Genomic DNA, 27,895 nt, shown 5'->3' with positions numbered 1-27,895 from the left:
CCTGCAAATCTCAAGTATCTTTTATTCACCACTCACCTATTTCCCTTCCCCATTTGTTTCTAGGTTCTTACACCTCCACACGGTCTCCCCCTCCCTTTATAAGTCCACAACCCCCACCAGCCCAGAGTCGGCTACAACACTGGCTATGGACTATAAAGCACTAACCTGTACTTGGACAAGTCTCCTTAACTGTAGAAAACTGAAGATTTCTAGCCCTTGGCCACCAGGAGCCGCCTAGCAACAACCTCTGTATTTGTAAGCCTCCACACTAGGTTTCTGAGAACTGTAAATAAAGGATTCTGAGCAGTTCTGTATTAAAGTGGTGTGTTGGATTGTGTTTCAAAGGTCAAATTGTCCTTAATTCTAAGAAAACATAACAGTGAAAGTAAATATCTCATTTATATGGTACACCAAATTTTAAATCAAGCTCTGAAGATTTACTCAGTGAGTCTAGATAGAAATATCCCAAATGGACTTTTAAAGTACTTTACTACTTACTTGCCCCAAATGACTCTAGCAGTCCATTCTTCTGGCTGCCCCTGAGTACTTGAGGTAAGAACTTCCTACCAGTAAAACAAGACAATAAACAGGATGTATCCAAAATGTGTTTATTGGGATGGTTCCCCACTCATCTTAATTGGAGGTGCTTTTAGTGCTGCTTCCTTCTGAAGGAGCATCCTGGAAGAAAAAGGTTCAAAAGTTAACTGACAGCAGCCTACATTCCCTGCCCCACACTCACAGACCTGATGCCTGATGATCCAAAGGAAAGCTACATCTTTTTCTTAACTCCTTTAGCTAATACCTAGCCACTTAAGGACCTTATCAGCTTCAGCTCATACAAAGCCACTTCTATCATCTACTTATCCTAGCTTTAGACAGTAGTATTTTGAGATTAAGGAATATGTTGTTGCCCTGGCCAGTGTGGTTCAGCAGTTAGAGCATGGGCCCCAGTCAAGGGCACATTCCTGGGTTGCAGGTTTGATCCCCAGCCCCGTCCATGTTTTTCTGTCTCTCCTCCCCCTCTTCCCTCCCTCCCTTCAGCTCTAAGGATCAATGGAAAAAATATCCTCAGGTGATGGTTAAAAAAAGAAGAAATGAAGTATGTTGTTTCTGGTAATACTTTTGGGGAAAAGACTATCAAACCCAACCCTCTTTACGAGACTGAATTTACACAACATATGACCTTTTCTCTCACTGGAAGAGTCAAAGCCCAAATTCTATTTATTAAACCACTTACCTTCTGTAAGCCTTGCTTTTCCTCCTGTGGGCTGACAGAGAACAGTGGAGCAACCAACACACAAAACTACCGTTTGTGCATGGCTAAAGACGGTGGTGATTTTATAGCATCCTGGAAAAAAACATGAGGACGGGGTTATATTTTTTCCCATGCCTTTCTTCACTTACACATATACCAGGTATTAACCGTCAAGACATGCATGTTAGGTAAACTTTTGAAATTTATTATGCTACTGGCAACTTGATTACCTGGTACATTAAAGCCAACTCAGTAGCCATATGGACTACCTGCCCCCACCTATGCATTTTTAGTTAAAGTGTGACTACCATCCTAGAGTCTGAAAGGGAATGGAGTGGAACCAACAATTATTATAGGTCAAAAAATAGAGACTCCTCCACTTGGGAGGGAAGGATGGTCAGTAATGTGTCAAAGCACCCATCTCTGCCTCCTTGTACAAGTACACAAATGACAGAGGTAGAAGCACAACACACCATCCCAGTTTCTCAACACAAGGAAATGTTAGGGTTGGTACATGGAGTTTTGATGTAAAGTCACTCTAGATCATCCCTCCTAAAGTACAAAATTTTACTGATCTCGTACACTCGAATTTTAAGAAATTGGGTACAGCTCACACTACACCCTTTCCAATTCCTGGATCCAGTGCTTTTCCGACAAGCTACCTCCTCACCTGGGCATTTCACATCCATGAAGTAGGAATTGGGGCTCTGCACCAGGCGCTTCTTCTTGTGTTTCCTCTTCTCCTCTTCCGGAGAGGGATGAAGGAGATCCTTAGCGAGCTGAGAGAGGCACAAATGTAGAAATTTAGAAACCAACTGCGAGAATGGAATGCTTGAAAACAGCCCCCACTGCCACACACCGGGGAGAGCTCGCCCCTCGCCGCCCCTGGTGTCTGCGCAGCTGGGCCGCCATCTTATCTCCTCTCCGCTCCCGTCTATGCAGGGGGCCCCGCGGGCCTCCGCGGTCCCTGTCGTTAATGTCCTAGGAAATGCGGAGGGAAAACGAAGGCCCTCTGCGATCCAAAATCAGCGGGAGGGGAGCGTGCGGACACAAGAGCGAGATCTCCGCGGAAACCTGCACCAAGGGACTCACAGGCATATTGTCGTGGGGAGGTCGTCACCGCCGGAAAGGAGCGAAAGCGGAAATCCTGCTCCTTATATCCGTCATCCTGCAGGAAGTGACGCCAGGGAGTTTTGCCGCCATGTTGGAAAGGTCCCTCTCTCACCATTGTCCGCGGTGGGGCGAGTAGGGGGCTGCCATTTTCAGAAGGTCTGTAAATGACAGTCGCTGAACCGATGTGTCTCCATGTTGAGAGTTAACTTGCTTTATGTAAAGGTGAGCGTTTTGCCCTGGCCGGTGTGGCTCAGTTGGTTGACTGTCGTGGCCTGTACCAAAAGGTCGCCAGTTGGATTCCTGGGGAGGCACATGCCTGGGTTGAGGGCTCAGGTCCCCAGTAAGGGGCCTGCAAGAGGCAGCCAATAGATGCTTCTTACATCCATTCTTTCTCTCCCTCTCCCTTCCTCTCTCTCTCTTAAAAAATCAATTAAAAAAAATTTAAAAAAACTTCTTAAAAGGTGAGTTTGATCTGTATCAAGGGATAAATGGACACTTAAAATTTTGTGCTATGTTTTTACACCTAGAGCCCAATAAATAGGAACTTCTGAGGAAAACAACCAGACCAAGCCATGTCTGGACTGCTTAAGTTTCTTTATTATTTTTCAGCTGGTTTAGTTTGCCCACTTTAAACAATTCAGAAACGTAAATATAAAAAAAGTAAAGCCCTTGTCCAGCTGGTGTGGTGCAGTGGTTGAGCATGGACCCATGAACCAGGAGATCACGGTTGGATTCCCAGTCAGGGCACATGCCCAGGTTGCAGGTTTGATGCCCAATTCAGGGGGATGCAGGAGGCAGCCGATCCATGATGTTTCTCTCGCAGGATCGATGTTTTTCATCAATGTTTCTACCTCTCTTTCCCTCTCCTTTCCTAGCTCTCTTAAAAAAAAACAAAACTTAAGTTCTCCTGTTTCCCCTATCCCCAACCTACTCCTAGGGTTGTTAATTTTATTGTCAACTTCCAATCCTTCCCTCTAATAATAATTACATCAAACACATAGTGCTTACTAGGTGCACTGTTCTGACTGCTTTACATGTTAATCTTAACAACTCTTATCAGGTTGATAATATTATTATCCACATTTTACAGATTAGGAAGGTGATGCACAGAGAAATTGTTCAAAGTACTACTACACTGCCTTCCAAAAAGCTTGTGCCAATTTGCATGCCCACATCCTTTCCCCCACATTTTCACCAGCAATGCCTTTCCAAGATTTCTAATCTTGGCATCACTGACACCCAAGACAGGAAAGAAGAAGAAAGGAAAAATTATGACTTGAAACATCTTCTCATGTTCATTTGTCATAAGGGAGGAAGGAAGATGACACAAGTGGCATTTAGGGATCTGGTTCATTCCAAAAGAAAGGGATATAGCAAGGCATGTGAGTTTTAGTCAGGGAGGTGCTGGTAAAAGTTTAACAACCGGTTCTGTGGAGGAGAGCCCTGATTTGTTGTCTCTGCTAATTTCAGTGGTGACATCATTAAACATTAAACAGGAGTTGAATAAGAACTGTATGTCAACTGTAATTGGAAAAAAAAAATTTTAAGTTATTTAAAAAAAAGAAAGAGCCCGACCAGTGTGGCTCAGCAGCTGAGCATCAACCTATGATCCAGAAGATCACAGTTTGATTCCCGGTCAGGGTACATGCCCAGGTTGTGGGCTTGATCTCCAGTAGGGGTTGTGCAGGAGTCAGCTGATCAGTGACTTTTTCATTGATGTTTCTTTCTCTCTCCCTCTCCCTTCTCTCTGAAATCAATAGAGATATATTTAAACAGAAAGAAAAAGAATTCCAGCACATTACTGATGGGCTGGTAAAACCTCTAAGGAAGCTGAAATCTCAAGGAGTCAACCATGGAACAATCTAGGAAGAAAGCATTCTAGGCTGAGAAAAGAGTTTGTGGATACAAAACCCAAGGCCAGAATGAGCCTGCCACAAGTGAAGGGGGGAAAGATATTGTTACCAAAGCTCTGAGAGCTAGGGGGAGAGTACTACTATACTACAGAGACGAGGTTCCAATGAAAGCAGGTATACAACAGCATAAGTATATTTTGGAGAGGTGAGCAAGAATAATAAATTTTGGGGGATGAACAGTCCAGATCAAGGCAAAATAAGATGAAAAGAAAAGGAACGGATGGATTTTTATCAGAACAATCCATGAAAATTGAAGGACTGGTGAGAGATGGTTTGGCCTGTGAGGAGAAAGAAAGAAGATTCAAGGTTTGTGATACAGCAGGAGGTGAGAGAATGGACAGAAAGGGAACTGAATAGTAGTGTTTGAGAAGGGACAAACAAGAACACAGAAGGTGACCAAGATAAATGAAATGACATAAGATGCCTTCTCACAACCAGTACACTATGTTTATACAAGGACAATTCTACCAACCCACAGTTAGAAAAGTAGATATTCTGCATAATTTTTGTCCAAAGGCAAAGATAAACTTGTTTCTTTATAGCCATGTTCTCCATACCTCAGCTTCCTGATTGCCAAGGCTACACATTCACAGCACCTTCCGTGGGGTATCTGCTTGAGGGCTGTGTTAAAAGATCTCGCCCTGGCTGGTTCTGTGCCTCGTGCCTCGGTTGCAGGCTTGATGTCTGGGCGCATGTGGGAGGCAACCTGTTGATGTGTCTCATATCAATGTTTCTCTCTCTCTCTCTCTCCATTCCACTGTCTCTGAAAAGCAATGGGAAAAAATATCCTCAGGTGTGGATTAAACGAATCCATATCTCATCTGAAGAAAGAAACCAGACATTTGTTTTCCCAATCTCTGTCTTTTTGAGCTGGCTTATCAGAGAAATCAGACAGTCCCAGAAAGAAGACCGTTCCAACTGAAGCCCCAGAATGTTGAGAAGTTGAGAGACAGAGAGACAGAGAGAGGGACTGGGGAGGGGAGGGGAGCACAGGGGAGGACAGGGGAGGACAGGACAGGACAGGACAGGACAGGACGGCGGAGTTGATTCTATGGTATAATTAATGTTATTTTTCACTCTGTTCCACCAGGGGGCAGACTGACTCAACAAATAACCTACTCCAGGGTAATCCCGCTTTTTTCAAAAGGAATTGCGATTCTAGAACTAAGAGCTTGTAACAATAACACCAGAATTCTGAAACTGCCCGAGAAGGATTCTGTCTTCCTTGAATAGCGTTTCTAAAAATACGCCTCCAATTTTGGTCAGCTCCTAGTGCCATCTCTGCCTTCACCTTTATTCCCCAAAACTTTCTCCCAATGCCTCTAAAATTCCTCTTTCCCCTGGTCACTCCGGTTAAACGTCTACTTCCCTTCACCCCAGCCTCTCTGGCCTCAGGCTGGAAGAATGCGGTCAAAAGATGAAGAGGAGAGCGATGATAAGCTCTGGGAATTAGGAGGGAGACCGCCGGCCTAGGCTGGCTAGGGAGCGCCGGGAGCGCGGGAGGCTGGGGCAGGTCTCTGACCATCCGAAAGGGGGGCGGGCAGGGGGTGGGGCCCAGAGGAGCGCCGCCTCTCTTTCCCGAGCCTGGGCGGAGAGGGAGGAAAACTTCCTGGCTCGGGCTACCGGCAGCTCTGTCTCCCAGCCCTCCAATCCCGCCTGCCACTGCCCAGCGCTTCCCTCCCCCTCCCCCTGCTCCCTCAGTGTCCGCCATGGCCAAAGCCTATGACCACCTCTTCAAGTTGCTGCTGATCGGGGACTCGGGGGTGGGCAAGACTTGTCTGATCATTCGCTTTGCAGAGGACAACTTCAACAACACTTACATCTCCACCATCGGTGAGCCCACTGGCCATATCCCAGGCCCCCGACTCCCCATACCCTCATCCCCAGGTTCCCAGGTTCCCAGTGGCCCCACCTTTCAGTCCCCTAGAGTGAGGCTTCTAGACTCCAGTTAACTCCACCTCTGTTTCAGACCCATACCCCCCCTACATGTCTCTGGCGGTACCCAAAATTCTAACCTCTGGGCAGCCTCCAGGTAACTCCTCCATTGTGCCAGCCCCTCATTTTCTTGGTACCATTCTTCTCCTCTCCCCAGATCCACATGAACCCTTCTGTTTCCTGACTCTCAGCTCCTCTTCACCCACCCCCATCCACCTAGAACTCTTGACCCACTCTCCACATTTCCTATATTCCCTCTTCCTGAATATCTGTCTTCCAACTCTGCTAGCCTCTTTCTGTCCCACTGAGTTTCAGACTCTCCATTGCATCCCCACCTTATCATCTACTTCTCAGTTTTCTTGCTCCTTAATAGGGAGGTGGGGAGGGTGAAACAGAGTGGCTAAAGGGTGGCCCAAGGACTGTGATCCTGAATATGCAGTCAGCCTGGTGAAGAAGGTGGGAATGAGGGGACTTTTGGGGTCTCTGAATCAGCCTGGTGACTCAGCCTCCTCCCCAGTGTTCGCAACAGGCTTGGGGGAGGTGCCCAAGTTTCCACTAAGAACAGTGTTTCCCCTCCTCCCCTCTCATCTTTCTTCATCTACTCTGGTCTGGGAAATAAGACAAGGAGAACCTCAAGACAATTCTGGTTAGAAAGGGGAGGGGAAAATGCCCCTTTTTCCTAGTTCAGTCTCAGGAGGAATCTTGTTTTGTCTCAAACTTTCTTGGTTCCAAGCCTGGCCTACTAGTTAATTCACATAGACTGGCATCAGCTACCTTTTCCCTCGCTCTTTATCCTATAGGATGGGCAGGGTGGGGGGAGGGGTACGGAGTGTAGAAGGTTCCAGGAAAACAGGCCGGAAAAGGAATCTGAAAGTAATATTTGGGGGGAGACAGACTAAATTGAGAGAGTTGTCAGCTGGCATGGCTGAGTGGACCCAAGAGATGCCCGATGGCCTTAAGCCTTCTTGCAGAATTTTTATCACCTTTTCCACCACAAAATTCACAAAAATCTAAGTAAGAACAACATGCTTGCTATACAAATACAGTTCTGAGGAAATTGTCCTAGTTGTACACTTCTGACAAGGCTGCTTCCCATGTGCCTCCCCCGCAGCCTTTCCGGTACTGACGCTGCTCCATCCCTGTCTCTCCCCCAGCACACTTACATGCACACACCTATGTGTCTCAGCTTCAATGTACTGTCCACTCCTAGGGATTGATTTCAAGATCCGCACTGTGGATGTAGAGGGCAAGAAGATCAAACTGCAAGTCTGGTGAGTGAATGCCCTGGGACTGCTAACAGGACCTCTTCATATACGCTTATTACCCTTTTTCTTCTATTTTGCTTTATTTCTCTCCTTTTCCCCATTGCTCCTTCCAGCACGTCTGATCATTTATGTCACCTCACTCAGGTGTCCTTCCATCTCTCTTCCTGCTTGCTCAACTATTTTCAGCTTTTTTGTAACTCTCTTGCCTCTTCCGGCTCTGGAGCATTCTCTGAGCTTGACAACAAATGTCTGTTGAGCTATAAGCGCTTAAACAGCAAGTAGCAGAATTAAGATCTGACTCTAAGCCCTGGACAGGTAGCTCAGTTGCTTAGAGTGTCAACTCGATACACCAATGTTGCTGGTTTGATCCCTGGTCAAGGCACATACAAGAAGCAACCGATGAGTGCATAAAAAAGTGGAACAAAGCGACATTTCTCTTTCTGTCCCTTCCTCCCTCTCTAAAATCAATGAATAAAAAAAATTATTAAAAACAAACAAACAAACAAAAGATCTAACTCTAAGTCTAGTGCTTTCTAAATTATGGAGAGCCTGAAAAGCCTAGTATAGATGTGTGACCCGACTGTCAAAAGGAAGCTGGAGACCCTGAGGGTACGAGGCTTAATGGCAGTATTGTAATACAATAGAAAAGAGCAAACTGGTTCAAATTCTGGTTCTGTAACAGAATGACCTTCATTAGTTATTTAGTCTCCCCAAATCTATTACTTCATTTGTAAAATAGGGACAGTAAAACTTGTCTCACTAGAATAGAATGAAGATTAGACAAAATGACATGCATATAAAATTATACCTACGTAGTGTTTGGCACAGATGAAGCATCCAGTGAATAAGCCAGAGATCTTGTTTCCTAGACCTCTACCGTCTCTCAATACCAGCCCAACTGTCTTTCATCCCTCTCCCCTTTCATTGTTTTTGGATTCCGTTCCTTTCAGCTCCATCATGTGAAAGCTAAATTCTTAGCTGGTGGGGGATGGGGGGTCTCTCTTTGGAGAGCCCTTCCCTCTATCCTACCCCATGAAATATTCTACCTCCTCAGGGACACAGCTGGCCAAGAGCGATTCAAGACAATAACTACTGCCTATTACCGCGGAGCCATGGTACAAAGTGTGGGTCTGGACAAGGGCTGAGGGCATGAGGCAATGAAATGTAGGTTTATGAGTACAGAGAGGCAGGGGAAAATGGGGGGTGGCACCAGTGGGTTGCAGAGGGTCCCACATGGCTTAGGGATTTGACTCATGGATAAAACTTGTAGGGTCACTTACGAGTGCAGTGGGAAGCCTAAACAGGGGCGTATGGTCCAAGCCTCCACTGTGAACTCTGCCATCTCCCAGGGCATTATTCTAGTGTATGACATCACAGATGAGAAGTCCTTTGAGAATATTCAGAACTGGATGAAGAGCATCAAAGAGGTGAGGACGCTCCCAGAGAGATGGCGGAATTGGGCAGGACCTGAGGACGAAGGGGATTCTGAAGACGAGCAGGACCCAACTTTTCTTGTCTTACCCTTTTGTTTCCAGAATGCCTCGGCTGGGGTGGAGCGCCTCCTGCTGGGGAACAAGTGTGACATGGAGGCCAAGAGGAAGGTACAGAAGGAGCAGGCCGATAAGGTAAGGGCCAGGTTGGGCAATGTTCTAAAACTGGGCTGGGAGGGCCAAGGTGAGGTCAGATGGCAAAGGGCAGGATTTGGCTGCTGCCCTTTATCCAACTCTCTTATTCCCACTTCATCCCCTACAGTTGGCTCGGGAACACGGAATCCGATTTTTCGAGACGAGTGCCAAATCCAGTATGAATGTGGATGAGGTGAGACACACCCCATCACCACCACCCAAAGAGATGGAGTACTGGATGATAGACTTACCTTTTCTCCAGTCTGTACTGACCAATCTCCTTTTCCTGTTAGGCTTTCAGTTCCCTGGCCCGGGACATCTTGCTCAAGTCAGGAGGCCGGAGATCGGTGAGCTGGTTCTGCTGGGCTAAGTACAACTGGGGAGGGGGAAGTAAAAACTGAGGAGGGGAGCAGTGCTAAGACTTCCCTTGAAGGTGGGTCCCCTTCAAACAGCTTATAACCTCAGACCTCAGCCAGCCATTCTCATCCTGACCCCCGTGCCCTTCTGCCTCTAGGGGAACAGCAGCAAGTCCTCCAGCACTGACCTGAAAACTTGTGACAGAAAGAACACCAACAAGTGCTCCCTGGGCTGAGGACCCTTTCTGCCTCCCCACCCTAAGCCTGGAGGTTGAACCTGAGGGAAGCAGGGCTGAGGGACTGGATGGGGGAGAGATAGCAGGTGGGGCTTGGAGGAGTAAAGATGGGTAGATGGTGAAAGAATGGGGAGGAAATAGAGAAGAAGAAAAGGAAAGAGAGGAAACAGGAAAAGAAAGAAAGGAGGTTGGATAGAGAGGGAAGAAGCAAGAAAGGGAAGAATTGAGGAAGTGAAAAAAGGTGAGAAAGAGGGAGGAGAAAGGAAGGCTAGATGGCTCTGGGCCTCAGACCTTCCCTGGGTTTCCAGGGCAAATATAAATGTAAATAAATAATTGATTTATTTTGTTACTGGATCAGGCTTTTAGGGTTCTGTGAGAGGCTGGCTCAACACCACCCCCTGAAAGTTTGGCCCTATCCTGTCACTCTGCATGGTCTTTGTCAGTATTAAAGACCTCCATTTGCACAAATGTCCCTAGTTTGGGTAACTTTCATCATTGTTGGAATTGCTCTCTAGTCATAAACCAAATTCCTACCTCTGAAGTGTTTGGGCTGCCTGAATCTGGCTGGGTTCCTGTGATGCCAGGAGTAGTCCTACAGCTTTCTCCCTTCCCCAGCTGTTTAATTGATGAGGAAAACAGCAAGGAGCAGAGGTTCTCTGAACTTAAAGATGTGGACATACTCTTTCCATTATGGGTTTAGAGGATCACTGTGGGCAGAGCCTTCTCCAGGAGACAGCAGGACTTTTTTTTTTTTAAGAAGGACTCTTTTTGAACCTCCCCAGGGGAGTGACAGCTCCTCCTCAGGGAAATAACAGGATCTAGTATTGTTACCCAGGCAAACATCTTTGATTCTGTTAGCAATCCCTGTAGGAATCTGGTAGGCATTATTATTTGCTTTTATAGATGAGGAAAATGAGACGCAAAAGAGTTTCACTTATTCATAAATATTTATTGAGCATCTACTACATGCCAAGCACAGCAGTCAACCTTTGGGTGGTACTTGCAAGGTGGACAAGCAAATTTTAAAAGAAGCAGCATACAAAGAGGCAAACTACTACATACAAAGAGGCAAAAGTATTGGCGTGCAAAAAGAGCCACCGCCACGCCTTGGCTGGGTGGGTAGCGCAGTTGGTTGGGGCGTCGGATGCACCAAGGTTGCGGATTTGATCCCCAGTCAGGGTACATACAAGAATCAACCAAGGAACGCGTAAGTGGAGCAGTAACTGGAGAGCAATGTCTCCCTTCCTCTCCCTTTCTAAAATCAACAAATAAAAAAAATTTTAAAGTGTGACAGAAATGTGAGGCAATATAATTAGAGGAGGGTAAATATTTACACGTTTCATTTGCATCTCGACAAAAAACACAAAAACAGAAAATGCAGGTTAGCAATTCCATTTAACACAGAACACTTGAGAGCCAGATACCATCCTAAAGCCATATAATAAGCGCCTGAACCTGGCTAGACTGAACAGTTGTTAGAACTTCAAATCTCGTGCTCCTCCTAGTGCGCATTATGTAGGAGCGGGGGAGAGCTGAGAACATATGAGGCGGTCATTCAAGGACCAGTTCTGGGGATTGATTAACATGATAGAAGGTAACATCTGAGTAGAGCTGAGTGGGACCCCAGAGACCGGGAGAGGCTCCTTGTTCACCGTGGGTCTTGGTGATTCCTGCTTCAGGAGGCAGAAGGAAGTCCCTGAACCGCCCACCCAGCTGACCATCCAGGGAGGGAAGAATGAGACAGGTATGGGTGTAAGAAAGGCTGAATCTTAATGGTAAATTCCAGGGTTTTAAGGAAAAGTGCAGAGTCCTAAGAATGCGACGTATGGTTCTTTTTTACGTGTCGCTGCTCACCTAGCCCAGATGAGTAAACAAGCGACAAGCCAGGGAGCAATAAACCGGGGACACATCTTCGCCACCATTTTCTCCATTCTCACAAAAGACTACCAGGACCACAATGCCACGGTGCGCCGAGCCAATGAGCCGCATCTCGCGGCGCAAACGCAGTGAGGCCCTACCCCCGGGGAGCCACGCGAGGCACCACCCACCCTGGAAGACTACAAGGCCCAGCAAGCAACTCGCGAGCCTCCGCCTTCGCCGCCGCGGACCCACCCAGTTCTGGGAAACCGGACCCAGCGGTCGGGCCGCTGCGGTCGGGCCGAGCCGAAGAGCTTTCGCAGGGCAAGATGGCCGCTCCGAGGGCCAAAGCGGAGGTGAGGGGGTGCTAGGGCCGTAGGGTCCTATCCAGCAAACTGGCTTTTCTCGTCGTGGCCATGGGGACCTCCCGATAGAGCCTTTGACCTGAGGCAACCCCAGCACTTCGTAGTTTTGACGTGGAACCTCCCGGAGGGCTGCAGAATAAGCGCCTCTGCGCTCTGACGGAGGCACGAGACCAGTCAAGCGGGCCCCTCTGTTGGGACAGCGCGACACTGAGCACTCCATGCCTGTGGGCGCGGGGAGGCGTGGCCTCCCCCAGGGCCGCCACCTCTACTGGTTGTTCTGCGCGTTCACCTTAAAGCTCTGGTAAGGAGGGGTAGAGGGCGGGGGGAAAGGACGGGACGGAAGATCGGGTAGTCCCTGCCCTCCGGGATGAGGGAGATCGTGCCCCTCGACCGCGAGGGTGGGCAGGTTCCATGTTTCCTGGCTTCTGACTTTTGTCCCTATTCCCTCCTCTCTACTGCAGCCAAGCAGAGACGCCGGTGCGGGAGGAGAAGCTGTCAGGTGGGTGATGGTCTTGGAACCCGATGCCCTGTAGGTTTTGTTCTGACATCCACATACCAAGAGCACAGGTGGAAAAGGGTGGTGCTACGTAGAATGAGGGCATTCAGTTGTGCTGGGAAGTTGGATGGGCAGAACCTTCGGGAGACAGATTTCTGAATGAGGGTTGGGGCTGCCATTTCTCTCTTTTAGTGAGCACCTCGAATTTGCCGTGCTGGCTGGTGGAAGAGTTTGTGGTGGTGGAGGAGTGTGCTCCATGTTCTAATTTCCAGGCCGTGAGTATCTGTTTTCTCCCCCATTTTTCTCACATCTACTCAGTCCCTGCCTCTTTTTATTTTTATTTTTTGACCAATATGAAAGTTTATTTAACAAAAGTTCAATATGAAAATATACACGACTTTTTATTGTAGAAAAACAGGTGCTGTGGAGCGAGGATACATGGAAGCGGCTGATTTCTCTGGTGAACACATTCTTCATACTCATCCCAAGGCTTCTAACATGATACTGTTTCCTCATATTACCACCATTCCAATAGTGTTCTCTTGCCCACTAGTTACCACCTCCACACAGTCTTCTATCACTAGATTCATAAAGGGATCAAATCCTCACACTATTCCTTGGATATGTCTGTCACAATTTAATTTTTTTTAATTTTTAAATTTTTATTTTTAAAATATATCTTTATTGATTTCAGAGAGAGGAAGGAAGGAGAGAGAGAGAGACGGAAACATCAGTGATGAGAGTGACGCCCCCAACTGGGGATGGAGCCTGCAACTTGGCATGTGCCCTGACCCCTGACCGGGAATCGAACCATGATCTCCTGGATCCTATGCTGACGCTCAACCGCTGAGCCACACCCAGCCTGTTTAATTTTTTTTTTTAATCCTCACCCAAGGACATGCCTTTATTGACTTTAGAGAGAGAGAAAAGGAGAGAGAAGCATTGATGTGAGAGTGAAACATCGATAGGTTGCCTCCTGTACATGCCCCACTGGGCATCACGGGAATCTGGGTATGTGCCCTGACCGGGAATCAAACCTGCTATCTTCCGGTGTACGGGATGATTCTCCAACCAACTGAGCCACACTGGCCAGGCAGGCACCATTTAATTTCTTGTCCATTCGTTTTTTTAACTTGGAAGGTGAGCTTTGCTCATGGTATATACTCAGGGAGCTCAAAGATGTCTCCAAAAGAAACTTGTGGCATGTCTCACACTCCTGCCACAGTCCCTAAGTCTAAGTATGCCTTTGCATTGTCTTTTGCCTTTTTCCTCGTGTATGTCCAAATATGAACATGTCTTCCCCAGAAAATGTGCCCTTTTCTTTCCAAGTTAATGGCTACATTCAGGTAATAACCATGTCCTGTTCATTTTTAACCCACTGGCTCTGGAGCCTGTCCCCACCTCTCCTAGACTGTTGCCTTTGAAGTATTCTAACACATATTCCTAATCATACAGCCAGCACCTCCACCGTCCCCATTAGAACTCATCATCTCTGTTGCCTCCCTGCTCTGAGCCGTAGCCCTGGGCACCTCCGCACTCTGAATGACAGCCTTCCTGCTTCTCTTCTTGCCCCCTTCCTGACATGCTTTGGCCCTTTTCTCCTGGCAGAAAACCACGCTTGAATGCGGTTCCACAGGGTATGTGGAGAAAATCACATGCAGCTTATCTAAGAGGAATGAGTTCAAAAGGCAAGTGCTGTTTCTGTTCTTGAAACCTAAATCACCTCCTTTGCTCCTATTATGACCCTTAGATAGTCCCACCTCTTCCTCTTGGTTTGGAGGTAGAATGGAATATTGGAAAGAGGAAGGAATTTGGAACCAAATTATTTCAACCCAAGTCCCAATTCTACTTCTCAGTGCTACATTAATGGCATATTGTCTCATTAGTAAAATTGGTTAATACCTGCTCTGCTTATCTCACCAGAAAATAAGTTAAATGATATATTTGAGTGAGATTTATGCACTGTGAACACAGTAGACTGACTTTGGTTTTCTCTTTTCCCTTTGGATGTTGTGTCTTGGTTAGGCTGAAGTAGAAGGGAGATTAGAGGGAGAGGCCTTTCTTGGGAATAACTGTTTCTTCCTACCCTCAGCTGCCGCTCAGCTCTGATGGAACAACACATATTCTGGAAATTTGAAGGGGCTGTCATGGGTGTGGCCTTGGTCTTCGCTTGCATTGTCATTGTTCGTCAGCGACAGCTGGACAGAAAGGCTCTGGAAAAGGTCCGGAAGCAAATTGAATCCATATAGCTACCTTCTACCCTTTTATTTGGGTCTTAAAGACAGAGAAAGTGGAATGGACTGACTTGTGCCCAGTATTTTGGGGAGTGGGAGGAACAAAAAAAACCCTTTCTTCCATCTTCCTCTAGATCATTAATAAGCAGAATAAAAAGAGTAAAATAGTTTCCTTTTCTATTGTGATTTGGTTTGGAGCAGGAAGTCATGAGGGAAAGGGGGTAGCAGCTTTAGGCCCCAGTTTATCTAAAGTACCTATCTTCCCCCTCTTCTACTACTTATTTAAAACTCTGAGAGAAAATTTCCCCCAAAAAAGTTTATTTCTTAGCAAAAACTTCTGTTTCCCCTCAATCCTATCTTCAAAGAAGAAATAAAATCACAGATACATAACAAAAGTATTTGAGGTGCCACCTCACATAGGCAAACTGGGTCTCAGGATACAGACATTTAGGGCATCCTGATGTGATTCAGACCCCTGAAGCCAAAGAACCCTGAGTTGGGGATCCCAGGGGAAAGCAGAGCCATAGGAGAGCCCTGGGTTCCTTATGTAATTGAGTAGTGGGCTAGGAAGTGTTCCAGCTCACATCTCATCTGCATGCAGCACAGTTTTGACGTGCCCACTGGGGCCTGTCTTCCCTCGCATCTTCTCAAGCAGTGTCCTTGAGCCATTTGCACTCTTGACCCCAGGTTGCCCCCCCGATCTGGACTCTATCTCTGGGGACTCCTGATTTTTTGTTACGTCCTTGTGAGTCAGGATATTTCTGGAAATCACTGTGGGATGAAGGAAAAAGGGCAGTAGTAGAGTGCTCCCTTGGGTGGGAAGTCCTAGAACACTCCCACTTGCTCACCAGGTAAAAAGAGTCCTTCCCTACCCTTGCCTCTCACCTCCATGAGGCTGGTAATCCTCAGAACCAGCTTCTGGTAGACCTTGAAAGGGGCTGAAACTGGGCAGGATGATGAGAGCCAGGGAAAAAAGAAGGATCTGGGAGAAAGCAAGAAGACACTTGGGCTGTGGGGACAATAAAGGAAGGGAGTATAGGGCAGTTGGAATCATCAGGGATGGGAAGACTTGTATGGCTTGGTAGTAGGAGTATCAGGGTAGAAGTGGGGGAGATGGGCAGTAGACTAGTGGTACCAAAACACAAGTGCTGGTCTGGGCAGCTTTGTTGGAAGTTTGAGTAATGAGCATCTGCAGCTGGCGGAGTTGAGTCACCAGGGAGCTGGGAAAGGAGGAAAGATGAGGTAGAGCTGGGAACCAGGGTCCAAGAATGATGCCTCTGTGTGTTGCATTCTTCCCCCAATGTACACACTATACTTTCACTCACATGTTGTGCCTCTCCAGCTCCTGGATTTTTTTCTGTAGTTCCTGGTTCTGTGCAGCAAAGGCAGCCACCCTAAGGAGTGTGGAGAAGTAGGACAAGGTTTGTCCGTTATATGAGTCCCTGATCTTGCCTGCCTTGGTAAGGAAGGGGGCCCAGTCCTGGCCTACAGGAAGCCAGGAATGTGAGTTCAAACGTACTTGCTCTCCAGTCCCTCGATGTACTCTTTCTTCCGCCGACGACTGTCCTGAGCTGACTGCTTGTTACGGATTTTCCTCCTGACCTTCTTGAGGACCCTCTCCTCTGTCTGGGGCCCCAAGGTGTATCAGTCCTGGGCCCTTACCTTCCCCCAACTCCCCAACTCTCCCCTGTGATCTTGGCTCTTCAGAGGCATGGTGGGCTCACTGGGTTGGGATACCCTTTGGGGAAGCATATTACCTTGGTGAGAGGCAGGTGGGAGGGCAGGGAAATGCCTTCCTGCCCCAGCAGATGCTTTTCCTCATCTGTCAGGAACAAGGTTTGACAGGGTAGCTGGTGGGGACAGGAGAAGATGAGTAGGGAGAGCGTGATCCCATTTCTAGCACCCATGCTGCTCTCCCACATGACTTCTAGAGAGTGTTTCCCATTTGCACTGAGGAATAACTAACCATGAAATGAAGTGAGGGCAGGGACCTTAATTCAGACAGGCTCTGGATCATACCCAAAGGGACCTCCTGAGGCTGAAACGGGAGAGAAGAGGTGGCTTTGTCATATCCTTTGACCACAGACTCTGGTCCACATCTCCTGAAACCTTAGGGGTATTTGAAGAGAATGTGGAGTAACTCACTATGGTAGGGTTTGCTCAACCTTCCAGCAGGCAAATGATTCACTTTTAGCTATTAACTTCCCATTTGGTAGAGTGTGTTATCTAGTCTCCTGTCAATCATAGTGAGCTCCCTGGGGCAGTGGCCCATTCTCTCCTAGGGTATGATCCCCACTTTTTAGACTAAAACTATGTCCCCTATCAGACAAAGAACTCCCTAAGGGCAACCAGACTGAACAACTTCTCTTAACAAAGTACATGGAGAGGGGAAGCATTTTCTCATTCTGTTGATATCTTGCTTCCAGACATCTCCTATTTGGCTCAAATAAATTACTATAAAAATTCTCCAAAAAAAAGTATGGGGGGAGGGTAGGTAGTGTCTGGTTAATGTGAGCCCATCAACAGAGATGGGCCTTTCTAATTCCTTTTTGAAAGATTTATGCTTCACTTTGTGACTTAGGAAGTTGCTTTTGTTTTTGCCTCCTGATAGTCTTTGGCTTTTAGCTAAACCATTTCTTCTGTCTCTGCCTTTTTCTAATGCTCCCTTCTTATGCTTGTTACTATTTGGTGGAACTATATTAGAGGGATGTCCCTCCCAATCCACCTAATCAAAATCTGTAAGAATGAGACCTAGAAGGTTCTATTTAAAAAACAAAACCACAAATTCTCCAGTGTTTTGATGCATAGTCCAATTTAGAAGTATCGAACTTTTTAAGGTCCCTCAACCCAAGATTTTAAGATGCTTGACTTGGCAATTGGTTCAGCTTCAACCACAGATTTGCAGGGAGGCTAGAAACTGTTCCCTGCCTTTTGTACACAACAAGTTCTTTCCAGGATAAAGGCAGGGCCCTCTCCTCACCCCCTTGGAGGGACCAGACCAGATAACCTTGGGAAGTTATCTGATGTGTTATCCCCCCGCTCCCCCCCCCACCCGCAAGCAGTGGGTGCCAGCTGGACAGTTGTTCCAGTAGAAACATAGGAGTAGTTGTTTCTCTTACAGCTTGTGCCCAGTAACCAGTTCGATTTTCCCAGGTGGCCTGTCCCATTTCTTCGTCCTGACACAAGACTGAGACAATAGCTGAGCAAACAATGAACACAGGTTTGGGCTTTCTCCTGAGCCATATCCCTGGATTCCCTCACCCCACCTTCTCCTTAATTGAGTCATCATCACCTTACCCCAAGTGTTTCTCCCTTGTCCTTTCCTGCTTTTAAATTGCCCATGTCTGCCCTGGCCGGGTAGCTCAGTTGGTTAGAGCTTTGTCCCAGTACACCAAGATTGCGGGTTCAATCCCCAGTCAGGGCACATACATACAAAAATCAACCAATGAATGCATAAATAAGTGGGACAACAAATCAATGTTTCTCAAATCAATAAATTAATAAATTGCCCATGTCTCCAAAGGTCCAATGCTACAAAAATTAGGGCAAAGACAGAGTTCAGCATCAGTTTTCCTCTCCTTTACCCCCATCTGTGTGGGTATATGTATGTGTATCAGGGAAGACTGGATCAAGCCAACCCCAAGACTTACCAGGGTTGCAGGAAGCACTGAGTTTACAGTGCCTGCTCTGGGCAGGATGTGGGCATGAGCATCAAGGGGCAGCTCACTGACCATGCAGGCATCAGGCACCATAAAAGGTGGGCTCCATTGATCTGAGGGGAACAGGTGACTGGGAGAAATGAGATGGAAAGTACACCCTGCTGCAGCAGGGCCTGGGTAGTGGAACAGATTGATGAAACCCCCTTAACCCCAGGGCTAGGGCTGGATCTGAAGGGCCATTGTCCCCTTCCCACAGAACACTACTGACCTAGCTGAATGGAGATGAACCCTACAGTTGGCCCAGCTTCCTCTTGCATCTTCTTCAGGGCCTCTGTCTCATAAACAATCTCACAGAGGCCAGGGGAACTGGGTGCCTTGGGGACAGGGGGACTGTCTGGATGACCAGGGTCCCCAGAGATTTCACTGTCACTGCCAGGAGATGCTTCTGAGCAGTACACTTCATTGGGATCAATGAAAAGCTTCGGGAAATCTTCAGGTTCACTCTCTTGAAGGCCCTACATTGGAAGAGGGCATATATGTATACAGGGAAGAATTCTGGAAGTCCTTCCTGACATCAAACCTAGATCCTTCATGCTTCAGTTTCAGTCCTTTCTGTCCTTGGACATCAAGATAGTTACAGTTTATGTCTATTTTAGGGGTACTGTCTCAGGCCACTTTCCAAGTGTAGGCTGAAGCTTCTTGGGCTTCTTATCCCAGTTGTATTTCAACCCACCCCCACTTCCATTCATCATACTCACACAGGCATGGGCTCCACTGGACTCCCAGCCTTGCAGCCCCTGTTCTTGTATCATAGTCACTGGGACCTCGGGAGGTGGACAGTGGAGTCCCAGCTCCAGGAAGGATCCTGTTAAGATATCGTCTGGGGGCTCCAGCCACACATCCAGCAGGTCAGGGGTTCTGAAATCCATCCTGCAGGGAGGCATGTGGGGTGGGCAAGTTGCAGGAGGATGATGGCTGCCCCACCCCACCCCCAACACACACACACACACACACACACACCAAAAAAAAAGCTTCTGGGTTCCTCTCGCTCCCTCTTCTATTATCCCCCTTCCTCACCTATGCAGCCCCCTCACCTGTCACCCGGAGATCTCGCCTCAGTACTTATCTCTGTGGTTCAGAAGAACAGGCCCCCGGGTTATTACTTGTTCTGAAGAGCCCAGTTTGCCAAACCAGCCTAGCCCGCTGAGCGCCCCAAACAGTACACCTTTTCTTCCCTCCAGGATCTCGCATCCTGGACCCGCCCAGCCAAACCCCGCCCCTAGCCTTACACTAGGAAAGTGGGTTGCACCTAGTCGGGAGCCACGGTAGGGGAGCTGAATCTCGGAGCAGACGGTTAAGAGGCTGAGCGTCCACAAACCTGACCTGAGAAAAGCATAGGCAGCCTCGCCCTTTCTGCCTCAATTTTCCCTAGCAATAGCAAATCTTCCTGAGGTGGCTCCTCGGGGCAGGACAGAGATGGCTGTGACTGGAGCACAGAGTGCTTGAGTGCCTCTTCTCCGGCCATCAATTTTATAAGAAGGAGGGCGGAGGGCAAGGCAGGGTTGAAAACAAAGGAGGAAAGGGTCAACTGGATCGCCGAGGTTCACGGAGGCTTCCCCTCCCCCGCCCTGCGGCGCTCATCCCGCACTTGAACCTAACTGGAAGCTGAAGACGTAGCGGTTTTGACGGGCAGGGCATTGAGTCAATGGAATTGCCCACTCGACGCCGGCTCCGCCGTAGCTGATCACAATTGGCTGTCAGAGAGGAAGTAAGGCCAATGGGGCCGGAGCATTCATTTGTCCCGCGGGGATTAGGTTCTGCAGGAACAAAGGGAGGGTGAGAGCGAGAAGAGGGATTGTAGGGAAGGGAAGAAGTTGCGAGAATGTGGGTGGCGGCCTGGTTTGGTTTCGCGTGTCACGTGACTCGGAAACCCAGGTTGATACCCAAGCTGGGAGAAAATAGCCTGTTAGCCGAAGTCAAGTGACAGAGCTTTTGACTCAGCCGGTTTCAGTTGCGCAATCGCGGACTGTCAAAATCCATAATCCGTGCCTTACGCTACTGAAGAACAGCAGTTATACTTACGCACAGGGGGTGTTAACTAACGGAGGGACGAGAGTCTGGAAAAGTACAAAACGTTAAAAATCATTAGGGTTTGGTGAGGGAATTTGTCTTACTGTTTGGGTATAATTACCAACAACAGTAAGCGTCCTGCACTTGTATAGTGTACAAAATATTTTCGCCCCCTCCGCTTAGGTTAGTTGGTTAGAGCATCGTCCCAATATGTCAAGGTCATTGGTTCAATCCCGGGTCAGGGCACATCCTTTGGTTAAAGGATGCATAAATAAGTGGAACAAATCGATGTTTCTCTCTTTCTCAAAAAATCAATTAAAAATATTTTCATTGTTCTCTCATCTAATCCACAATAGCTTTGAGGTAGGCAGGCCAGGAAATATTTTACTAATTTTAAGGATGAGGAGACAAAGGCACATGACTAGCATGTAGTAATATCAAAACTCAGAATTTTTTGCCTTGGTTTAGTGGCTGATGACCTAGGAATTCACTTTACATTTTTAACTTATTGATTTGAGAGAGAGAGAGACAGACAGACAGACAGACAGACATTGATTTGTTGTTCCACTTATTTATACATTCATTGGTTGATTTTTATATGTGCCCTGACCGGGGACCGAACCCACAACCTTGGCACATGGGAATGATGTTCTAACCAACTGAGCTACCCGGCCAGGGCAGGAATTCACTTTATTTATTATTATTTTTTTAATCCTCACCTGAGGATATTTTTTCTATTGCTTTTCAGAGACAGTGGAAGGGAAAGAGAGAGGAAGAGAGGGAGAGGGAGAGGGAGAGGGGGAGAGAGGGAGAGGGAGAGAGAGAGAGAGAGAGAGAGAGAGGGAGAGAGAGACATCTACATCAATTGGTCGCCTTCCCTGACTGGGGCCAGGGATTGAGACTGCAACTGAGATATGTGCCCCTGGCCAGGATCGAACCCAGGACCCTTCAGTCTGTGCTCCAGTGCTCTAACCACTGAGCCAAACTGGCTAGGGCCAAGAATTCACTTTAAATAAAATAATGAAGCTATACTAATATAGGTATTTTCATCTGCCTGTCTCCCCAGTAATACTTCAGATAAAGTGTAGCTGGGTGAATAAAGCAGGAAAGTTTGGGGTGTGGATCTGGAATTCAAACTAGTATTCTTGTGAAAATTTGAGTGGGCTGAAGGTAAAGACAGGAACAGGATCTAATATTTATTGGGTAACTATTATATGTTCAGGCATTTTCATGTTACTCATATAATTCTCATAGCAACTCACACCTGGCAGAGAGAAGTTAAGTAACTTTCTCAAGATTACTCTGTCAGTAGATTCACCAAAATTTAGATGCCTGAGCCCATATTCTTTGTACTATACTAAGCTACCTTGCTGGAGCTTTCTCAAATTTCCCAGCTCTGTGTTTCCCGCTCATCCTGCATCTTGCTCTAGTGAAAAGACAAAGCAGGTTCCTAGATTGATGCAGAACTCTAAGGAAAACAGAAATGTCCTTGCTTAGATTTTTCCCAGAGCAAGAAAGGTTTCAAAGGGCTTCCTTCCACTGCCTATGCAAAGATGATTAAGATAACATCCATTAATGTTAGAACTGGAAGGAACCTCTGGCATCACCTGCTAGTCTACCTTCTCTCTTCCACCAGATTTATCAAGCTCCTGAGAGGGAAAATTACTTGCCTAAGATCATACACCAAATTAAGTTAGAGCTGGGACTAGTACCCAGATGTCCTGACTCCCAGTCCATGATTCCTTCTTAATGTTACTAATTATCCATAATCTTAAAAGCGTAATTTGCCACAGACAAACCATAGTATGCATAATCTGGAGTAGCTTCTAATAATCTGGAGTAGCTTAAATAATCTGGAGTAGCTTCTAATAGTAATTTTTGTCTTTTAATTAAGAGCTTGGAACAGCAATGATAATTATTAAATGATGGTACACTAGTACCCCATTTCACTTACACTTGATCTTAGAGTTGATACGATTCCTTTCTCCTAGACTACCTCTCTCAAGAAGTCCTCCATTCCCCCTTTGGTTAAGGAAGTTGCTGGCCTTCATTTTCAAAGCCTAATCAGAGGCATAACTCGGCCCCTTCTTTAGGCAATGAGGCCTTTTCACCTTTGAAAAAAAAAAAAATAGGCTGAGCCCCCTTCTTTATTTTGCTTTGTTCCCTACTCTCCCATGAGACTAGAAGAGGATTCTGATAGCACAAGGATGTGGGCGAGGAGGATCCAGGCTAAGAAACAGTGAAAAGTGCTCAGTTGAAAATACCTTGACACATTCAAGAAACAGAAAACAGCCAAGAAGTAAATGCTAAGAAGAGAATGCTTTCAAAACCTTTGGCGCCAGGTTGCACAGAAGGAATCCAAGACCAGGCAGACATACTCAGAGGAGTAAGGCGGAAGACCAGGGCTGCGGGGTGCGTATGGGACACTAGCCTTGTCAGTGGGGTTTATAGCTTTCTCTTTTAAAGTGTCCAAAAAATCAAAGCCTCTGTTGAGCAGCCAGCTCCTCCCACCAGAACTCCACCAGAGGGGCCCCGGCCATCAGCCCTAGATCCTGTCTCTAGCCCCATCCCGTGCTTCAGCGCATTCTCTCCTGGTCTCCGCCTCCACCCAGTTCTTGCTGCCCGTCTCTGATTGGTCCTATTCACGTCACTCCTACTCTGGCCCCGCCCACTAGGGGGCTGTCATTGGCAGCGGGGGCGGGTACGCGGCGGCTGTGGGGGTGGGAGGGAGGAGCGCTGGGGAGGAGGCGGGAATTCCCGGCCGGAGGCCGGAACCGAGCTGGTGCCATGTAGTGAGACCCTCGGGAGGTGAGTGCGGGCTTCTTGGGAGTGGAATTCAGGTCGGCCGCCCAGGCTTCTTGGGGGTTCTAGGAGCTGAAGTCCCGGTTCTCACATTTTTTGGCTTCCCAGAACGCTGGCGGCCTCGGACCCCGCCTCCTGAAGCCTGGACTTCCAGACACCGCCCTCAGTTGTATCAGCCCGTCCCGGGACCCCAGACCCCTAGGGCCTGTTGCCTAAAGTGGCCGGTCTCTGCTTTGGGAGGAAGGCACTGGGGGAACAGGAGCGGGAGAGTGCTCCAGCACACAGACTTGCCTTGTTCAGGTGGTCCACGAAGCTACCCGAGCGACATCTCTACACAGCCCCAAACCCCCCTTAGCCTCATCCATTCCTTTCAAGAAGGGTCCTGGTCTCCACTTTTCTTACAGGACCCCAGTTCCCTATTCTCTGGGAGCTTCAGGTGAAAGTAATGAGATATCTACACAGTCCTCATACCTCTGTTTCCCCCTTGCTGGGCCCCTGAATAAGTCACTTGGAGGAAAGATGAATGTTCCCAGTACAGGAGTGGATGAGTCACACTGGGAAGGTCAGAAAGTGGCTGGGGAGAGGGAACTACACTCTGCTGACCAGTCTTTCCCTTTCCTTGGCCCTGTCTTTCCTTACATGACCATTCCCCACTCACTCTGTCTTCCTAGGTCTGAGAGTCACTGGAGCAACCACAGCCACCATGGGGCCCTGGGGAGAGCCAGAGCTCCTGGTGTGGCGCCCAGAGGCAGTAGCCTCGGAGCCCCCAGTACCTGTGGGACTGGAGGTGAAGTTGGGGGCCCTGGTGCTACTGCTGGTGCTCACTCTCATCTGCAGTCTGGTCCCCATCTGTGTGCTACGCCGGCCTGGAGCTAATCCAGAAGCCTCAGGTAAGGCTCTCCTTTCCCCTGCTGCCATGGATGCTTGAGGTAGGGAAGGCTCTGGGGCTAAGGAAGGTAACCTAAAGAGGGGAAGACAAGAGTGACCATTGCTTGGATTGGAGTAGTGGGGCCTGGAGGAGGTTCACTTGCTCATTCCCCTTTGTGCTTCACTCCTACCCAGCCTTCCGCCAAAAAGCCCTGAGCCTCGTAAGCTGCTTTGCTGGGGGTGTCTTTCTGGCTACCTGTCTCCTGGACCTGCTACCTGACTACTTGTCTGCCATAGATGAGGCCCTGGCAGCTCTGCACGTGACGGTAAGCACTGGCTGGCTGGCTGCATGTTACCCTGTGTATGTGAGTGTATTCAGTTGCATACCTCTAGGAGAGGTGGTTTGTATGGATCTGTTCCGATATAACTCCATGACTGTGTGGAAGGCTCTTGGATATGAACCTGAAACTGGACAACAATGGATCTGGCTGCCTGTCACCACTTGAGCCAATTAAGCAGAGACAGGGTTGAATCATATGTGAGCACTTTTTCCAATATTGCTGGCAATTTGGGAGAGCAGTAAGGGTCATCCACAAAAATCTGCTCTGCGGCCCCCAACCCAGCTGCTTATAATGGGTAGATGGACAAAGATCACAGTAGGAATTACAGGCATGGGGAAGTAGGCAAGGTATAATGCTAACAGGTTACAAGCAATGTGGGCTGGGGGTCACAAAGGGCGGGTGCCTCCAGGATTCCATTGTTTTGAGAACAAGGCTGTTAATCTTACCTTGATGATAGGTAGTTATTGAAAAGGAGAATGGACCGCATTCCAAGGGTAATTCCCGTGTGCGGGGGCTACAACTCCCAGCCAGGGTAGAAAGTGCTTTTTCTAATTAGAACAGAACAATCACAGTTAACAGAACATGATTAATGTTTCTTATAACTATAGCTAACAATCATGGTCAATAGAACATGAGCAACATCTCTGCCCCTAACAAACCTGTGAATTGTGATTTTTAGTTATAGGGCATAACTTTTTTTGTGGGTTACCCCCAGTCCCTTTGTGACCCCTATGTACCCTTTGAGGCAGTGTGAGGAAACTTACTACTAGGTGTATGACCTACTCTGAGGGTTTCTCAGTTCCAGCCTCCAGGAAGTTGACAGCACTCCAAGAATCATCTTCACCCTCTCACCACTTTCTTGAAGGATTGGAGAAAGAGGTCCCTACAGGCTTGGGAAGGGTAGGAGGCAATCCCAGGGGCTTGGTGTTGCCAAAAAGGCCCAAATAAGTAGGATATGGGGAAGGTCAAGTCCAAAGCATAGGAAAGTCTCTTAGGAAAAACTGAGACAGTTGGGTGGTGGTGAGACAACAGTGCCCTGGGTTCTTCCTCTATTTCCCTACGACCGAGGAAGTAACACTGGATATATCCTGTGTGTTTGCAACTGAGTGACCTGTTTCTCCATGTGACTGTAAGTCTGAATGTCCCTGGGACAGTGTGTGGTTCTGTATGTAAGCGTTTGGGAAGGTGGGCCAATGTGTGACTCTTGTGTGCTTGCATGTGACACTATGTGTATGTCTACATCAGTGATTCTGAACTGGGGGTGTTTTTGCCCCTGCCCCCAAAAAACATTTGGTAATGTCGAGAGACACTTTTGGTTGTCACAGCTTAGGGAAGGAGAGTGTTATGCTGCTACTGACATCACATGGGTAGAGGTCAGGGAGGCTGTGCACAGGACAGCCCTCCACAACAAAGAATTATCTAGCTCCAAATATAATAGTGCCGAAGTTGAGAAATCTTGGTGTCACATGTAACACTGTGACACCAGAATCTTTGTGATTATGTCTCTTTCTGTGTCTGTCACCAAGTGACTATATCTGTGTGACCAAGACTGGCCCTATGTCTGTGTGGGACCCCATGTCTGTGTAACTCCGCCAGACCCTGCCTCTGACTCCTCTTCCCCATACTTGGTCTGTCTCTTGAACTCCTTGCTATCTCCTCTGCCCACAGCTCCAGTTCCCCCTACAAGAGTTCATCCTGGCTATGGGCTTCTTCCTGGTCCTGGTGATGGAGCAGATCACACTGGCTTATAAGGAGCAGTCAGTGCCACCACCTCGAGAGGAGACAAGGGCGCTGCTGGGAACAGTGAATGGTGGGCCGCAGCACTGGCATGATGGGCCAGGCGTCCCACAGGCAAGCGGAGCTCTGGCAGCCCCCTCAGCCCTGCGTGCCAGTGTACTGGTGTTCTCCCTGGCTCTGCACTCGGTGTTTGAGGGGCTGGCAGTGGGGCTGCAGCGAGACCGGGCTCGGGCCATGGAGCTGTGCCTGGCTTTGCTGCTCCATAAGGGTATTCTGGCAGTCAGCTTGTCCCTGAGGCTGCTGCAGAGCCACTTGCGAGCGAAGGTGGTGGCTGGCTGTGGCATTCTCTTCTCATGCATGACACCTCTGGGCATTGGGCTGGGTGCAGCTCTGGCAGAGTCAGCTGGTCCACTGCACCAGCTGGCCCAGTCTGTACTGGAGGGCATGGCAGCTGGCACCTTTTTCTATATCACCTTCCTGGAAATCCTGCCCCAGGAGCTGGCCACTTCCGAGCAGAGGATCCTCAAGGTCATTCTGCTGCTGTCAGGCTTTGCCCTACTTACTGGCCTGCTCTTCATCCAAGTCTAGGGGGCTCCAAGAGGGGCAGGGGAGATTGGGTACCAGGTACCCTTGACCTGCCTCCCCTCCTTAGGAGTGGAGAAGGGAAGTATTGAGGACCAAAGAGTTCTCTGAGAGGTGGGGATGGAGCCTTTGGGACTATCTGACCAATGGGAAAGAAGTGGGTAGACAAGAGCCTGGCCCCCAGGCCCAAGAGACAAGGCATGGTCAAGTCACTAGAGACGTGATCAAGAAACATTAGTATTAGGGAAGACACTGAGTACTAGAATCAGGCAGACACTACACAGGGACAAACTGACACTGGGGAGGCTAAAGGTGGGTACCCAGATACTATGGGATAGAAGTAGAGAGGACATAGGCCCAGAGTCAGCAGTTCTCTTGCTTCTAGCCCATTTCAGTCTTGTTATTTGGAATGTACCCGTCCTACTTTTCTTAGCTCCTACTCTCACATCTATCTCCCAGTTCCCTCTCTCAAGACACTAGTGCCAAGTGGCCTCTTTTTGCCAGTTTTGGTACCTTCTCTGGCTTCTCCAGTCCTGCTTATTGTATTTTTAAAGTGCCAAATAAAATGCTCTCCCTTTTTCTCAAAGCACAGTGATGCGCTGAGCCCTGCCAGGGCACCTCAGTGAAGGGTGCCCTCTTGCTCCTTATTTTAGTCCCAGATTCTGGGGTGGGGCAGAAATGTTTGCTGAGTTGGGGTGGAGGGAGGGTTGGCAGATCTGCGGGCCCCTACTATTGCTGCACCCTGGGAATACTGACATGGACATGGTACCCCATACCCAGGTGATCAACATTGTGCTGCCAAATTTTTTTATACCATAGGAGCCCAAGGGGGAAGGGGAATGTTCACCCCCAGGGTTATTTTTGGGGGGGTAGGGCTATGCACAGGGCCATATGCTCTAGAATCTATTTTACTTACTGATCTGTTTTGGGACATGTTACCCAAATAAAAGATGTTTCTCTACATCTGTACAGAATCTGATTCATTTGTACTGGGAAAGTGGTGGGCATGTGGCCAGCCTGACAGGGCCTGAGTCCCAGATGTTTACATTATTTTAGTAGTCTCCCTGGTCTCACTATTTTCATTCAGGCCCTTGTACCCTTCTCTGAAGATGACATTTTCCCTCTTTTGTCTCTTCCTTCTTCCCTCCCTGTCTCTACCCCTTCCTTTTTCTCTCCTTTTCATTTCT

The 27,895-nt window shown here is 48.1% G+C and overlaps 6 protein-coding genes across 12 annotated transcripts in view; 4 read left to right on the top strand and 2 right to left on the bottom strand.

The window, feature by feature from the left end:
* NUP210L (nucleoporin 210 like) overlaps window positions 1–335 on the top strand; it is a gene marked incomplete at both ends in the record, with an annotated part of 51,496 nt that extends 51,161 nt beyond the window's left edge. Inside the window, one exon of one of the 2 annotated variants that reach the window (XM_081121515.1) lies at window positions 64–335. In XM_081121515.1, coding sequence (XP_080977641.1) covers window positions 64–164 — 101 coding nt within the window. The remainder of the gene's footprint in view (window positions 1–63) is intronic. The other variant, XM_081121516.1, reaches the window with a different exon arrangement.
* A 257-nt stretch (window positions 336–592) lies between these two features.
* Window positions 593–2,397, bottom strand: RPS27 (ribosomal protein S27). The gene is made up of 4 exons (XM_081121532.1): window positions 2,348–2,397; window positions 1,926–2,034; window positions 1,238–1,348; window positions 593–678 (listed from the first exon to the last, which is right to left on the bottom strand). Exons 1-4 carry the CDS (start codon window positions 2,351–2,353, stop codon window positions 650–652), a joined length of 255 nt encoding a protein of 84 aa, XP_080977658.1. The 5' UTR covers window positions 2,354–2,397; the 3' UTR covers window positions 593–649.
* A 3,479-nt stretch (window positions 2,398–5,876) lies between these two features.
* On the top strand, window positions 5,877–10,988 carry RAB13 (RAB13, member RAS oncogene family). Its single transcript, XM_081120388.1, has 8 exons — window positions 5,877–6,114; window positions 7,427–7,487; window positions 8,536–8,596; window positions 8,831–8,908; window positions 9,017–9,106; window positions 9,234–9,299; window positions 9,400–9,453; window positions 9,621–10,988. Exons 1-8 carry the CDS (start codon window positions 5,991–5,993, stop codon window positions 9,696–9,698), a joined length of 612 nt encoding a protein of 203 aa, XP_080976514.1. The 5' UTR covers window positions 5,877–5,990; the 3' UTR covers window positions 9,699–10,988.
* A 765-nt stretch (window positions 10,989–11,753) lies between these two features.
* JTB (jumping translocation breakpoint) lies at window positions 11,754–14,820 on the top strand. The gene is made up of 5 exons (XM_081120387.1): window positions 11,754–12,221; window positions 12,382–12,419; window positions 12,609–12,691; window positions 14,025–14,104; window positions 14,509–14,820. The coding sequence occupies exons 1-5, from the start codon at window positions 12,139–12,141 to the stop codon at window positions 14,663–14,665; spliced, it is 441 nt and encodes a 146-aa protein (XP_080976513.1). The 5' UTR covers window positions 11,754–12,138; the 3' UTR covers window positions 14,666–14,820.
* CREB3L4 (cAMP responsive element binding protein 3 like 4) lies at window positions 14,668–19,965 on the bottom strand. Of its 5 annotated transcripts, none has more exons than XM_081120382.1 (11): window positions 19,693–19,965; window positions 19,068–19,239; window positions 18,578–18,824; window positions 18,301–18,422; window positions 16,617–16,688; window positions 16,408–16,500; window positions 16,170–16,276; window positions 15,976–16,044; window positions 15,786–15,870; window positions 15,536–15,632; window positions 14,668–15,421 (listed from the first exon to the last, which is right to left on the bottom strand). In XM_081120382.1, the coding sequence occupies exons 2-11, from the start codon at window positions 19,236–19,238 to the stop codon at window positions 15,231–15,233; spliced, it is 1,254 nt and encodes a 417-aa protein (XP_080976508.1). In that variant the 5' UTR covers window position 19,239; window positions 19,693–19,965; the 3' UTR covers window positions 14,668–15,230. The 5 variants fall into 5 exon arrangements, with proteins under 5 accessions (XP_080976508.1, XP_080976509.1, XP_080976510.1 ...); XM_081120383.1 differs by lacking the exon at window positions 19,693–19,965 and adding an exon at window positions 19,404–19,563 and having other exon boundaries at window positions 14,917–15,421; XM_081120386.1 differs by having other exon boundaries at window positions 14,961–15,421; window positions 15,786–15,898.
* Window positions 19,966–23,101: 3,136 nt separating this feature from the next.
* Window positions 23,102–27,669, top strand: SLC39A1 (solute carrier family 39 member 1). Of its 2 annotated transcripts, none has more exons than XM_081120380.1 (4): window positions 23,102–23,187; window positions 23,853–24,071; window positions 24,244–24,374; window positions 26,058–27,669. In XM_081120380.1, exons 2-4 carry the CDS (start codon window positions 23,885–23,887, stop codon window positions 26,712–26,714), a joined length of 975 nt encoding a protein of 324 aa, XP_080976506.1. In that variant the 5' UTR covers window positions 23,102–23,187; window positions 23,853–23,884; the 3' UTR covers window positions 26,715–27,669. The 2 variants fall into 2 exon arrangements, with proteins under 2 accessions (XP_080976506.1, XP_080976507.1); XM_081120381.1 differs by lacking the exon at window positions 23,102–23,187 and adding an exon at window positions 23,591–23,743.
* The last annotated feature ends 226 nt before the right edge of the window (window positions 27,670–27,895 follow it).

Source organism: Miniopterus schreibersii (assembly GCF_964146895.1).
Source record: "Miniopterus schreibersii genome assembly, chromosome: 19".
In the NCBI taxonomy this organism is placed as follows: domain Eukaryota; kingdom Metazoa; phylum Chordata; class Mammalia; order Chiroptera; family Miniopteridae; genus Miniopterus; species Miniopterus schreibersii.
This window is presented reverse-complemented; position numbering and strand designations above follow the sequence as displayed.